The sequence below is a fragment of the Ochlerotatus camptorhynchus genome, unplaced genomic scaffold (genome assembly GCF_037179485.1).
Source record: "Ochlerotatus camptorhynchus isolate MF236.1 unplaced genomic scaffold, CSIRO-AGI_Acam_v1.1 ptg000429l, whole genome shotgun sequence".
NCBI classification, from domain to species: domain Eukaryota; kingdom Metazoa; phylum Arthropoda; class Insecta; order Diptera; family Culicidae; genus Ochlerotatus; species Ochlerotatus camptorhynchus.
Window position 1 is genome coordinate 518659 of NW_027040915.1, and position 12919 is coordinate 531577.

The 12919-nt window shown below is 42.3% G+C and overlaps 1 protein-coding gene across 1 annotated transcript in view; it reads right to left on the minus strand.

Annotated features, from left to right (window-relative positions):
- Positions 1-5648: 5648 nt before the first annotated feature.
- Positions 5649-12919, minus strand: part of LOC135711270 (uncharacterized) — a 213065-nt gene continuing 205794 nt past the window's right edge. Inside the window, exons 6-7 of the mRNA XM_065234070.1 lie at positions 7256-7496; positions 5649-7196 (exon numbers count right to left, since the gene is read on the minus strand). Coding sequence (XP_065090142.1) covers positions 7004-7196; positions 7256-7496 — 434 coding nt within the window. The 3' untranslated portion in view covers positions 5649-7003. The remainder of the gene's footprint in view (positions 7197-7255; positions 7497-12919) is intronic.

Genomic DNA, 12919 nt, shown 5'->3' on the forward strand with positions numbered 1-12919 from the left:
CGTTTTGAGGTAGTACTGACCGTAATTAAAATTAACTTTCCGTACTTAATGTAATTAAAAGTATTGAAAATGTAATTAATGAACTTTATTTATGAAAAGTCGACTGTAATTAATGGACTTAAAAAGTAGTTAATGTTCTACACTTTGTAATTAATGTAATTGACTTACCTTACCAATCAGGCTAAGGCCTTGTTGTCCTCTGCTGTTCGAAGAAGCCGTCTCCAGTCTACTCGATCCATGGCCACAGTTCGCCAGCCTCGTAGTCTGCGAAGGGTCCGCAGGTCACCTTCTACTTGGTCGATCCACCTTGCCCGCTGCGCGCCTCTTCTTCTTGTTCCTGTTGGGTCGCTTCCTAGAACCATTTTCACTGGGTCGTCGTGCGGCATTCTTACGACGTGCCCAGCCCACCGTAGTTGCCCAATTTTTGCAATGTGGACGATGGATGGTTCTCCCAGTAGCTGGTGCAATTCGTGGTTCATTCGCCTCCTCCATAGTCCAGGTCTCGTGGCCGTAGAGGACCACCGGTCTAATCAGCGTCTTGTAGACAGTCAACTTCGTGCGGCGGTGAATTTTATTCGACCGGAGCGTCCTCCGGAGTCCAAAGTAGGCAGGACTCCCTGCCATAATGCGTCTTTGAATTTCTCTGCTGGTATCATTGTCGGCGGTCACCAGTGAGCCCAAATACACGAAATTTCGTCACCGTCAATCTGAACTCGGGGTGGGAGGCTAACATTGTCTTCCCTAGAACCTCTTCCTTTCATGTATCTTGTCTTCGATGCGTTGATGGCAAGTCCAATCCGCCTAGCTTCAGCCTTCAGTCTGATGTACGTTTCCGCCATCATCTCAAAGTTCCGTGCCATAATGTCAATGTCAATGTCATCGGCGAAGCCAAGGAGCTGGATGGACTTCCTGAATATCATGCCACTCGTGTCTATCCCAGCTCTTCTGATCACACCTTCTAACGCGATGTTGAATAGCAGACACGAAAGTCCATCACCTTGCCGTAACCCCCTTCGAGATTCAAAGGGACTCGATAGTGTCTCCGATACTCGAACAACGCACATCACTCGATCCATCGTCGCCTTGACCAATCGCGTCAGTTTGTCCGGAAGTCCGTACTCGTGCATAATCTGCCATAGCTGATCTCGATCGATTGTGTCGTATGCGAATTTGAAATCGATGAACAAATGATGTGTGGGCACGTTGTATTCGCGGCATTTCTGCAGAACCTGCCGAATCGCGAAAATTTGGTCCGTGGTAGCGCGGGCACCCATGAACCCCGCCTGGTATTGTCCCACGAAGTCTCTTGCAAATGGTGACAGGCAGCGGCATAGAATTAACCTTGTTAGGCGGCGCTCAGCAGTGTGATCACGCGGTAGTTGCAGCAATCCAACGTGTCGCCCTTTTTGTAGATTGGGCATACGACACCTTCCATCCACTCCTCCAGTAATATCTCCTCCTCCCAAATCTTGGTAATTACCCAGTGCAGCGCTCTAGCCAGTGCTTCACCACCGTATTTTAATAGCTCACTTGGTAGTTGATCTACACCAGTTGCTTTGTTGTTCTTCAGCCGACCGATCTCCTCCTCAACTTCTTGAAGATCAGGGGCCGGTAGCCTGTCGTCTTCTGCGCGTGCTCCAAGGTCTGTTGCCGTGCCACCTTCGTTTTCTGCTGCTTCACCGTTGAGGTGCTCGTCATAGTACTGCTTCCACCTCTCACTCACCTCACACTCGTTCGTGAGATGTTTATGTATTAATGATGTTTTAATGTAATTAAAGCAATAGTTAATGCAATTAATTTAATTACAGCCGTTGCCTGCGTTGGATTTAAATGTTATTGCGTGCCCATAGGAATTGTCCGAACTACAGGAGATTTTCTTCTCACGTGTAGTCCAAGCGCATGCAACGAAAAAGTTATGTTCCGACCACTTCCCCCGGAGGCTTTTCGAATTCTTGGAGTAACGGATGCAGGGTAAGCAGTGTTCAAATCTTACCACATTTTTATGAATTTAAATGAAGGCTAATTAGAGCTCACACCCTCACTGAATCATTTGGAGATACGCCGCCAGTGAACTCAATAAATGTCAATTTTACTCCTCACTACTATGCCCAGAAAGGGGTAAGTCACTCAGCACAGTGTGCTGAAATTAGATTCGGCACAGCTTGGACACATCCATCGGTAGAGGCGAATGAAACCGTTGGTTCAAAACCTCTATAATAAACAAAAAAAAACATCCATCGGCACAATCTCGTAGGGATTGGATTGTTCATTAAATAAAATGGGAGCACTGCTGAACTGCTGTTATTGAAGTTGTTCACAACATTACGTGCTGTTTGACTGTGTAATTCAGAATCATACTCTAATTGAATATTCTAGAGGAACTCAGACCAGCAAATCACTTCTCGGTTCACATTTAAATTTGAAATGTAGGCTTCCGAGGGCTGTCGATTGCTATCGCAACCGGTCACAAGTCTTTCAGCTACTACGCAAATTGAGTGTAATATGAACCGGAATGCAAGAGCAATTTGGATGGATATAATCATGCAGTGGTGGCGGTTGGATACGGAAAACTCAAAGGAGAAGATTCCTAGCTAATCAAGACCTCCTGGTCCAACGATGGATATGCGTTGATGGTGGTGAAGAGTAACAACTGTGGCCTTACCACCGATGCGACGTATGTAAATTTGAAGTGAGATTTCGGTTTAAATTTGAGTAGTTTTATTTTCGGATACGTGACATCTTATACGAGATGAAATAAATGGTTTTCGATTTTTGCAATAAAAATAAAAGTTAATTAGGTTGAGGGGAAGCAAAAAAAATTCCGTGTGATTGTGCCGTAAAAAGTAGTCGGTCAATTGGTCGGCTACCAAACCAAACTCACTTGAACAAAACCGAACTAATTCTCGCGGCACAATCACGCGGAATGTTTATTGCTGCAACTCGAACTAATTAACTTACAATTTTAAAACTGAATTTCATTTGTTCAGGTACTACGATCGAATTGTCCCGGAACTTCAATCCGATTGTAAAACCGAACGTCTTAGTTTGAGATCCTCCTTCTTGGCATAAACCATTCCGACGCCGAAAATCTTCTTGCGCGGAATCATCACCTTCAGTAGTTCCTCTTCCAGATTGAGCAGAAAGGTCAAGTGCTTCTGAATCGTTTCCGGTCAACGTTCGGACGACATTGGAGTAGTTGGACTTGTAACGCGCACCCAGAGCAGAAATGATAGATCCAAAGTACAGATAGTTCTTGTCGCTGAATGCACTGAACTTTAAGCTGTAATTGCCACCCGCCTGGATAATCGGCGGGTAGCACATGTCCAACAAGGTATCCACACCGGAGACGTACCTTTTGTCCGTCAGGGCCTGTTCGACACCCTCCGACAGTTTGGCATGTTTTACTTTCTTATCAGCATCCATAATCTCCATGGCGTGATCCATCTACCGTTTGATGGTGATAACCACGGAGTCCTCCTTGGAGGGCATGATGTATGCGATTGGTTCGCTGATGTCCACCGTGTCGAAACTCTCAACGCCCAAAGTTTTGCCATCCTTGGATCTCTTAATCGCCTCCAGCAGCTTTTCAAAATTAAACTCGACAGTGAGCATTCATAAGGGCGAATATGCGATGATCGATTCTCTTCATCGATTTTCTCTTTGCATTGCTACAGCTAGGCGAAACAATTTTCTAGAATTTGTTCAATGCAGAGTAGTAACAGGTTGTATTGGCTATCGAAAGCAACAGCAAACGCACCGAGAAACGTTAAATCTAGCGAGTTATTAACAAAAGAGAAAATCGACGAAGAGAATCGATCATCGCGTATAGGCCCTTATGCATGCTCACTGTCGAACTTGTCTTTGTAGTTCTTTTCCCGAACCAACAACTTCACCGACGGAATGCCCTCCTCGATCTGCTTCAGGAAATCGGCCTTCTTCTTGTTGGTCAGGAAAAAGATTGACTTTTCACACAGCACCGTAATCGTATCGATCAGCTCGTATCCCTGCAGCCAGGTCTTCAACGAGGTGGATTTGCTGTAGATGGTTTCCTCGTCTACGCCAACCACCGTCAGAATGTAATCCACCTTCTGCAGCGAATCATCGTGGGAAAACTCTGGTTCCTTCCGGCTGGCGTAGAGGCGTTTTATTCGTCGGTAAAAGAAATCCTTATCGAGCACGATATTCGAAATTTTCAGGGCCGTTGCGATTGCAAACCTAAACACTCAAGCTGTCAGATATACTGGGTTGCCAAATATACCATACTATTTTTTGAAAAATAACAGCTTGCTCTATGCCCTGCACTGCCGGCACAATCGGCAAACCAGCGGTAAACTTGCGGCACAATGAGAACAATGTTGACCCAAGATTGGTGTGCGGAGTGACCTACCCCTTGATGCCCAGTTAAAATTGTAACGAAAAATGGTCGTAGATCTACAGGAAACTGTAAAGGAACTTAGTTTTTTTTTTATTCGAAAATAATGGTTCCGCAGAAACTTGATTGACTTCCATTGTTTTGTCTTGTTTGTTTTGAACTGATTTGATAGTTCATTTGGATACACGATCAATAAGATCAAACCAAATCAGTTTACTCATTAATCACAAAAAGTGATAACTCGAGTCGCAACATTTCGTATATGGCGGCCCTAGTGTTCTAGCACATTTTAATTTGAATTCTTGTTATGCCTCAAAACATCCCGGCAGCGCTGACTGAGATTGGCCTGCTGGAGTAACGGATAATCACGCTTACCACTACACCACCCGTGCAGGTAAGTTTAAATCTAACATACCGTGTATTTTTAAGATCGGGGGTGCATTTACAAAAACCAAAGTCGTGGCATGAAAGTGGTCTGATTTTAATCCAGAGATGATGGATTTTAATTCTTTATACGCCAATCGATAAGAAAATTTTCTAAGAATCTGTTAAAATTAAAAATTTATCAATTTTCAAAAAGATGCTATTTTGCGAATGTGCAACTGTTGCTATGATAGTTAAAATTATCACCGATTGCCTGCAAAAAGCGCTTTCCCTAACACAGATTTCAAAATCGAGTACACAACGCTCTTAAGAGCCCTCGATTCACCGACGAAGGAGAAAGAAGCCATACCGCTACTGATCGGATTCAGTTGCTCGTCTTGAGTCGCTGTGGGCCATCTATGCCAAGGGCGTCACCCTCGGTGAAAACATCATACAGCTCGCCAGCCTCATCCGTGTTGAACACCCTAATAGTTCAGCAGCACTCAACCATCACGACAAAGCGGTCCTTTTCAGGACTACTATAATTCATTGTTGTTTAGGAGTTAATTTTCGTTGAACGTTCGCTCGCCTTGCTGTCTGCCACATCATCCCCAAAGCTCTTTGATAATGTACCCAGCAGCCAAACGTTTGTGGTCAAATGTGTAACAGTATTGAAGTGGTACATACAAATTCTCACAATGACCGAATACCACCTAGTCAATTAACCATTAATTCGAATGAAGGTAAGGTTTTCCCAGGACGCTATAAAAAAGTAAAAAAATCTCGAATTTATATGACTAATCGCGAATATCTCACGATTGGAAAATTTTAGCAAAAATTCTTCCAATAAATTTTCCCTTTTTGTATTATATATTGAATAAACCAAAAATCCGTGCGTTTTGTACACGAATATGCGAGATTTTGTCGCCAGAAAACGAGTTGCTTCCGTAATGGGAAAATGAGGTTTCCCTAGCACAGCCGCCGAGTATTGACACTTAGCACGTAAATCTACGTCCAATTTACGGTCGTTTCTTGGATACAACCTCTTACTTTTTCTTATAGATGACAACATAAGTAGTCCAGCATTTTCTCTGGCAGTTATGCGAAAAATCATAAAATCCCGGAATTCTAAGGAACAACGCACAAGCATTGCTAGGTATTATATTTTTAGGTTTATAAGTTATGTAGACGATTCAGCATATTTGCACTGATGTACCCATTTGATGAGTGTGTAAAAATAAACTAGAAAAGGTAAAAATCGCGGCCATTTTCATCTTACGAAATCTTTGCCAATTTTAATAATGATGATAATAATTCTAACTTTTGGTCAACAGTTTCTCCTTCACATCTTGTCTGCTACTTCAGCGCAACTAAGACTCTGGCCTCTCGATCCCTGTACTTATACTTAAAATTGCTACGCTAACTACGTTCGTAAAATGTATTCCTTTCGAATATCGTAATGTTGATTCCCAATTATGTTTTCCTTGTTTGTTTTGGTGATCTACTGAAATGATTAATATACCTACTTTTTGGTTTTGTTCTCTTCTTTTTGTCAGTTTGTGGTTTAGATTAAATCAGTCTCATTTATATTAAAATATATGTATTTGATCAATTTACACGTTTACGTTACTAATACAGAGAAAGATGTCCGAAACTGATAGTGTAGAAGCAATCGGTTCAAAATCATTCTCGAAAACCCACTAACTAATCACGATTGAATCAACAGCCGGCAGTGGAGATTATTATTTTGTGTAACGATCTCTGATCCGAGATTCGGTTTTTTTTTTGTTTGATTTCATTTTGATAAACGCCTAACAGTGCCTAACACGTGGACAGCAAAATTCCAACGACTCTGTACCAATTGTATCATTTACAATTCTACGTTTGATTTATCGATATAGAACTAATAGAAAAATACAACAATATTTACTAAACAAAAATAAACTTAGGCTCTGAGTCAGTCATATATTCTGTAATTATTTTGCATCTGAATCTGCTGTCGACTGTTTTCCAAATCTAAAAGAAGGGTTACCTACTGTAGAGTTTAATTCCTATCTGCAATCGACTACAACGATAGTTTCACATTTGTTTTTCATTCAATACATTCAATTGCTGTCTCTTACTTTTCCTATTCACCGAAACATTAACCCATCAACAGTAAAGTGTAACTTCTATACCATTTCGAATTGCTCTCTGGAGGATCGTAGCGATCCTGCGTATACGATCGTAGCATACATTCCTATGCAAGTTAACCTGAGGTTCAATCAGCTAGCTGAAATATTTTAATCCGGCAACTAGTAAAAATTTCTCGATGAACAATTCCGAATCCAGGACCGCAATGTGAGCGGCCCGGCCAATCAGTGCGTTGGCCGTGTGCGGAAGGGCGTGGTGTACGTCGAACCGGGCCAGCGTGAGGTCCGGCCGGGCCAACATCGGAGCAATGATGTTGTGGACCATTTCACTGCGTGTTTTAGAATATTGGTTAGGTATGCAAATGAAGTAATTGGTGATCAAACTTACCGATAGACAACACCGAGGCTGGTTTGATCCCTGACGGCGGCTTTACACAGCTCTAACCGGGCCGAATGGGGTGGAACATAACGGTCTTGTGACGATCCGCACAGGAGTACGTTCTTGAAGTGATGCAATGTGCTCCGTTGACTCAGTCGGAAGAGGAAGCTTTGCCGTGGATCGGGTGCATCCCGGAGGCATAATTGGAGCAGTGAACCACTTTTCTTCCATTTTTGCATAAACCACATTCCTGTGAATAGAAAAAAAAAACAACGAGGGCGATTAATAGCGTTATTATCCCTTTCATTCTTATTTGTTTGATCGACATATTGTAATTGATTAATCAGTGTTCGGAAAACCATTCTCAAATCTCATTCATGGAGCGTCCTTGCGAGCATACACTCACGTGCGAATGCGGTACGGTAGCAAAATTCACACACAACGATGAAACATTCCAACTTTAAACTCATAAAAACCACTCAAACGTCAATTGATCTCATGCTTATACCACCGACGAATCGACGTGACAGCTCATACAAGCTACTTCAAATTCGTGCCCAAGATGCCATATTTAAAATACGTTAAACACTACCGACGTACGTTAAACACTAAGCCAGCCTATATTACATGATATAAGCCATAGCCTGTCCGGGGTATTAGTTTTCTAACATAACAGTTGCACAAACAATAGTTACTACACTACCGATCATAAGTTTAAGGACACCCCAAAAAACCATGCAAATATGTTTTGTTCAATTTTAGATCTCCAAAGGTTATTTGAATGGTATGAATGGTATAGCATAAGGGAAAGTTATGTCACACAAATTTGGCCCATTTTCAACCCCCCCTCACCCTTTGTCACATTTTTTATATGGACCTTAATTGTTTTTTGTAAGGCTCGTCACAGTTTCCAAAACCCCCCTGAAGTGTGACATAATTAATGGACGATCCCTAAGTGTTCTACTACTACTTTTATTTCAAAATTTGGCAACCCAATTCTGAGAAAATCAGTCACGATTCTACAGAGTAAATTTTGAAAAATATTGTAACTTTGGGTGAACTTTTAGCACACAAAATTTGAAAATTATATTGAACAATTTGCCTACGAGGAAAGTTCCATTCAATACCTTTCTAATGATCTAAAGAGAACGAAAATTGGACGTAACATGACAGAGATATGAACATAACAAATTTGTCATGTTATTTTGGGGGTGTCCTTAAACTTATGCTCGGGAGGGTAAGTTTTTCCAAACACTATAATAACCGTTTTCAATAGGGTTGTTTAATTTTGAAAAATATATCGGTTTTTATATATCATCTGAAAGAGCTTCGTTTTCTGAGCACAGCGATATTTTTTCGAACCCACACACTTTCATCTCGATTTTTAAATCAAGATTTAAAGCAAAATAACAACTTCACTGTTTATTTATTTATTTATTTATTTATTTATTTATTTATTTATTTATTTATTTCTTATTTCATCTGACTTTTTTCAGTCTTAATGAAATCTAGGATGGGGGAAAGCCTCTTTGAGTAAACCATTCAGTTGGCTCAAAGAGGCGTAAAAACCCCATGTCTTTTCATACATATAACAATAAATAAAATTACAAATAGTCAATACACAGAACACGTTGAATACAAATGAATACAAATGACAAACATATTAAAAGCTAAGTCAATAATCTAAAGTAATTGAACACAACAATCTGCAAATGCGTCGCAGCTCACGCGTCGGAGGGTTGGAAACTTGGCGTAGTGTTGTAGAAGGATCATGTAATAAAAAAACAGCAGGTAATACACACTTTCGAAGTAGCAGTGATTGGACAGATACTCACCGCTGTGCATTGAGGCGGCGTTGAAAAGTGGCAGCAGAAACATTGAAGTCAAACTGTCCACTAACATCGTTAAACCGAGAAGGCATTATCCTGATAGGATCGTGTTGACCATAACGACTGTTCCGGGTAGCAAGGTGCAGGAAATTACGTTGCCTCAAAGGTCTTTGCGGCGCATATACGTGCAATTCAGCAAGAATATCTGGGGCATCGATTTCATTGGTCATTACCTTAGCGACGAAGATGGCTTGCAAATTGGATCTTCGCTTCTCCAGAGTATCGATGCCTAACAGCATACAACGATGTTCATATGGAGGAAGATTTGACGAATCACGCCAGGGTAAGTGGCGAAGAGCGAGGCGCACAAATTTTTTCTGCACCGCCTCGATACGGTCAATCCAGTTTCTGTTGTACGGGCACCATACCAGCACGGAAGATTCCAAAATAGATCGAACCAGTGCACAGAAAAGGGACTTCAGGCAGAGAGGATCACGAAATCCATCAGCAAGCTTAAACATGAAGCCGAGCTGTTTATTGGCTTTTGCAATCACGTCTTCGTAATGCCATCGGAAAGTGAGTTCGCGGTCCAATATCACACCGAGATCCCTAACCTGATACAAGCGCTCGAGAGTTTGTCCACACATGCTATAGTTGAAATTGATTGGTTGCCGCTTCCTGCTGAATGATATTGTGTTGCATTTGGCTATGCATAAATCGAGTAGGTTTCGCTTGCTCCAGTCCTCGAACAAATCTAATAACCTCTGCAACTCCAGGCAATCCTCAGTGCACGTGATGATCATAAAGATCTTAACATCGTCGGCATAGAATATTCGCTGTCTACGTGGCAACACAAAGGCAATGTCATTTATGAATAATGAGAAGAGCAGCGGTCCAAGATTACTCCCTTGCGGTACACCAGAAGGAATCATAAACGGCTCCGAATGTGACGAACCAATCCTTACTGTCACGGATCTTTCAGACAGATATGATCTAAAACAGCTAACAAGCGCGGAAGATACCCCCAGCTTCTCGAGTTTTTGCAACAGGATATCATAATTCACACGATCGAATGCAGCCTTGAAGTCCGTGTATACGGCGTCCACTTGTGAACCAGCGTCCATAGAGCGTATGCAGAGTGAGGTGAACTGAGTGAGGTTAGTAGTAACAGATCGTTTCAGGTAGAATCCATGCTGGGCACATGAAATGTAGTTTTTGGTGGCTTCAAAGAGAGCGTTGTTTACAATTATTTCAAAAACCTTAGAGCAAGCGCTCAAGGACGTTATTCCACGGTAGTTGACGACGTTACATTGAATCGGTGACAGAAACGAAGTTTTTCATCCAGCAGGAAATTTTTGCTGTTGGAACGAGAGATTGAACAGTTTTACTAACGGTGTCATCAGAGAACTCGAGCAGTTTTTCAACACAGATGAAGGAATCCCATCAGGACCGGGTGACACGGAATGTTTGAGCTTACGTAATGCATTTTCGACATGCTCCTCGCTGATCTGGAAAATTCCAAAGTCGATGCTGTCTAGCGGCGTATCACGAACAGCAGCCTCTATCTGCGATGGCGTAGCAGGCGTATTTGAGAAGGCATTCTTGAAGTGTTCAGCAAAGATCTCACATTTACTAGAGGCTGTGCTAGCAAATTGGTCGCCGAAATACATGGACGTTGGCAATCCATCTTCTTTGCGTTTAGTACGAACAAAAGACCAGAACTGTTTGGGATGTAGACGTAAATTTCTCTGCGTACGATCAACGTATCGAGCATACAATAGACGGTTATACCGTGTGTACTTGTTACTGGCCATTACAAAGCGATGTTTGGAGTGCTGCGAACGACTCCGACTATACGTTCGAAGTGCAGATCGCCTACGGTGCTTCAACTGGCGTCCAAGGAGGCTTCAGTGGAGGGCGCTGAAGAGGCACTTGAGTTTCGATGACTTGACGTATCTCCGTGTTGAAAATACATACAATATCGTCCAGATCCTGATCAGAATCTAAAAATTGCCAATCGATTGATAATAGCGCATCATTCATCGAACTATAATCAGCCCGACGAAAATCGAACCGGCAGTCGTCTAGAGATGGTTCAAATGACACTGGTACCGAAATAGAAACGGTGACGTCAATAGCAGGATGTGGAGTATCGATTTCTACGAGCGATTCAGCCGCTTCGGATATGCAACAGCTTGATAACGCTGAGTCATTCACGAGTACTAAATCGAGAATCCGTGAACTGGAGTTCTTCACAGTATTGATTTGTGTCAGACCCTGGAAGCAGAAGGCATCGTACAATGCACAGCTAGCATTCGTTAATCTCGATGTATGGGAATCTATTGTGAGGCCACCATCCTCTGATGGTACCCAGTGCATTTCAGGATGATTATAGTCTCCAAACTGGAAAGCAAGGTCATGAGGCCTCAAGCCGGAAAGGATTGAATCAATGGAGTCAGTATGCTGCTGTATGAGCGACAGGTCGTCTCTGCAATCAGGTGGTAGATAAAGCACTCCAATGCTGACATCATAGTTCTGCAGTTTGATTTTGATCCAAATCTGCTCGAGAGCATTACTTATCGGAGCTGGATCAATACAGCAACACAATTTAGAAGAGACGGTAATCAATACACCTCCACCACGAGTTTTTCGACTGTTCAAAGAGCTACGATCTGTCCTGAACACAGTGTAAGAGTCGTTGAATAATTGAGTAGACAAGATGCAATCGTTCAGCCAAGTCTCAGTTAGCACGATAACATCATATTCCGAGTCAGTTGTAGCTAAGAAGAAAGAATCTATCTTTGTCCGAAGTCCTCGTGCATTCTGATAGTAAATGCGTAGCTCGGAAGTTGTTGAGGAAGGATTGTCACAAACTTCGCGTCCGTTCATCGGCAGAATGCAATGAATTTGAGTGGGTGTTGCGCTGAAATCCAAATGTTCATCACGAGGAGATTCACCGAGAAAGCACGCATACTTGCCTGAAAAGCCAGGATGGGAGACCCTCGCCCTATCTCCGACCACAGGGCCGGAACGACTTGGACGGCAGGATACCACAGATGACTGGCAGGAAACGGCGATTGGCTCGACTGGGTCAGAGTGAACGATGGCTCCCAAGTTTGAAACTAAACTGACAAACTGACAGCTCGCTCCCATACAAAGTGACACCGAGGGGCGCTAATAAGTGTAATTGTTCATATTTAAAATAGTTCCAGTGTACCAAAATTGATGAAATTTTGGGTTTGGGTTCCATTTTTAATCCAGATTACTAATATGCATTTACCTTAATACTCTTAAAGAACCCAATTCACTCGCAATTGTGGTATAAACCGATTGTATGCGAGGTTGTATGTATATATCATGGTGATAAGCTCCAACCGGTATTATCCTCGGATTAAATAATGATCACGAATGTCGGGCTGCTATGATGGTATGATGATGTTTAATACGTAGGGTAAATGCTCTTATAGTTGCGGTACGTTAGACGCATTAGGTTCCTATAGTTGTGTATTGAGTCTCCATGCACAACTATGGGAACCTAACGCTTCTATCGTACCGCAACTATAGGAGCATTTACCCTACGAGTGTACTATCTGCCACCCGAGGCCGAGATCACAATCTAGGTTTTTAAAGCTTCTTTTGCGAGCGATTTACATGCTCTTAACTTAGTGTTTTAGATGCACTCGCACAGTTATTAATTGAGAGCTTCCTATACCAATCAATGTGTGACCTTGTTTATTGTGTGGCAAGCATAATGATACTCTATGTCCAGGGAAGTCGAGAAACTTTCCAATCCGATAGATTTCCTCGATCGGACAAGGAATCGAACGCCACCTCCGGTTTGGTA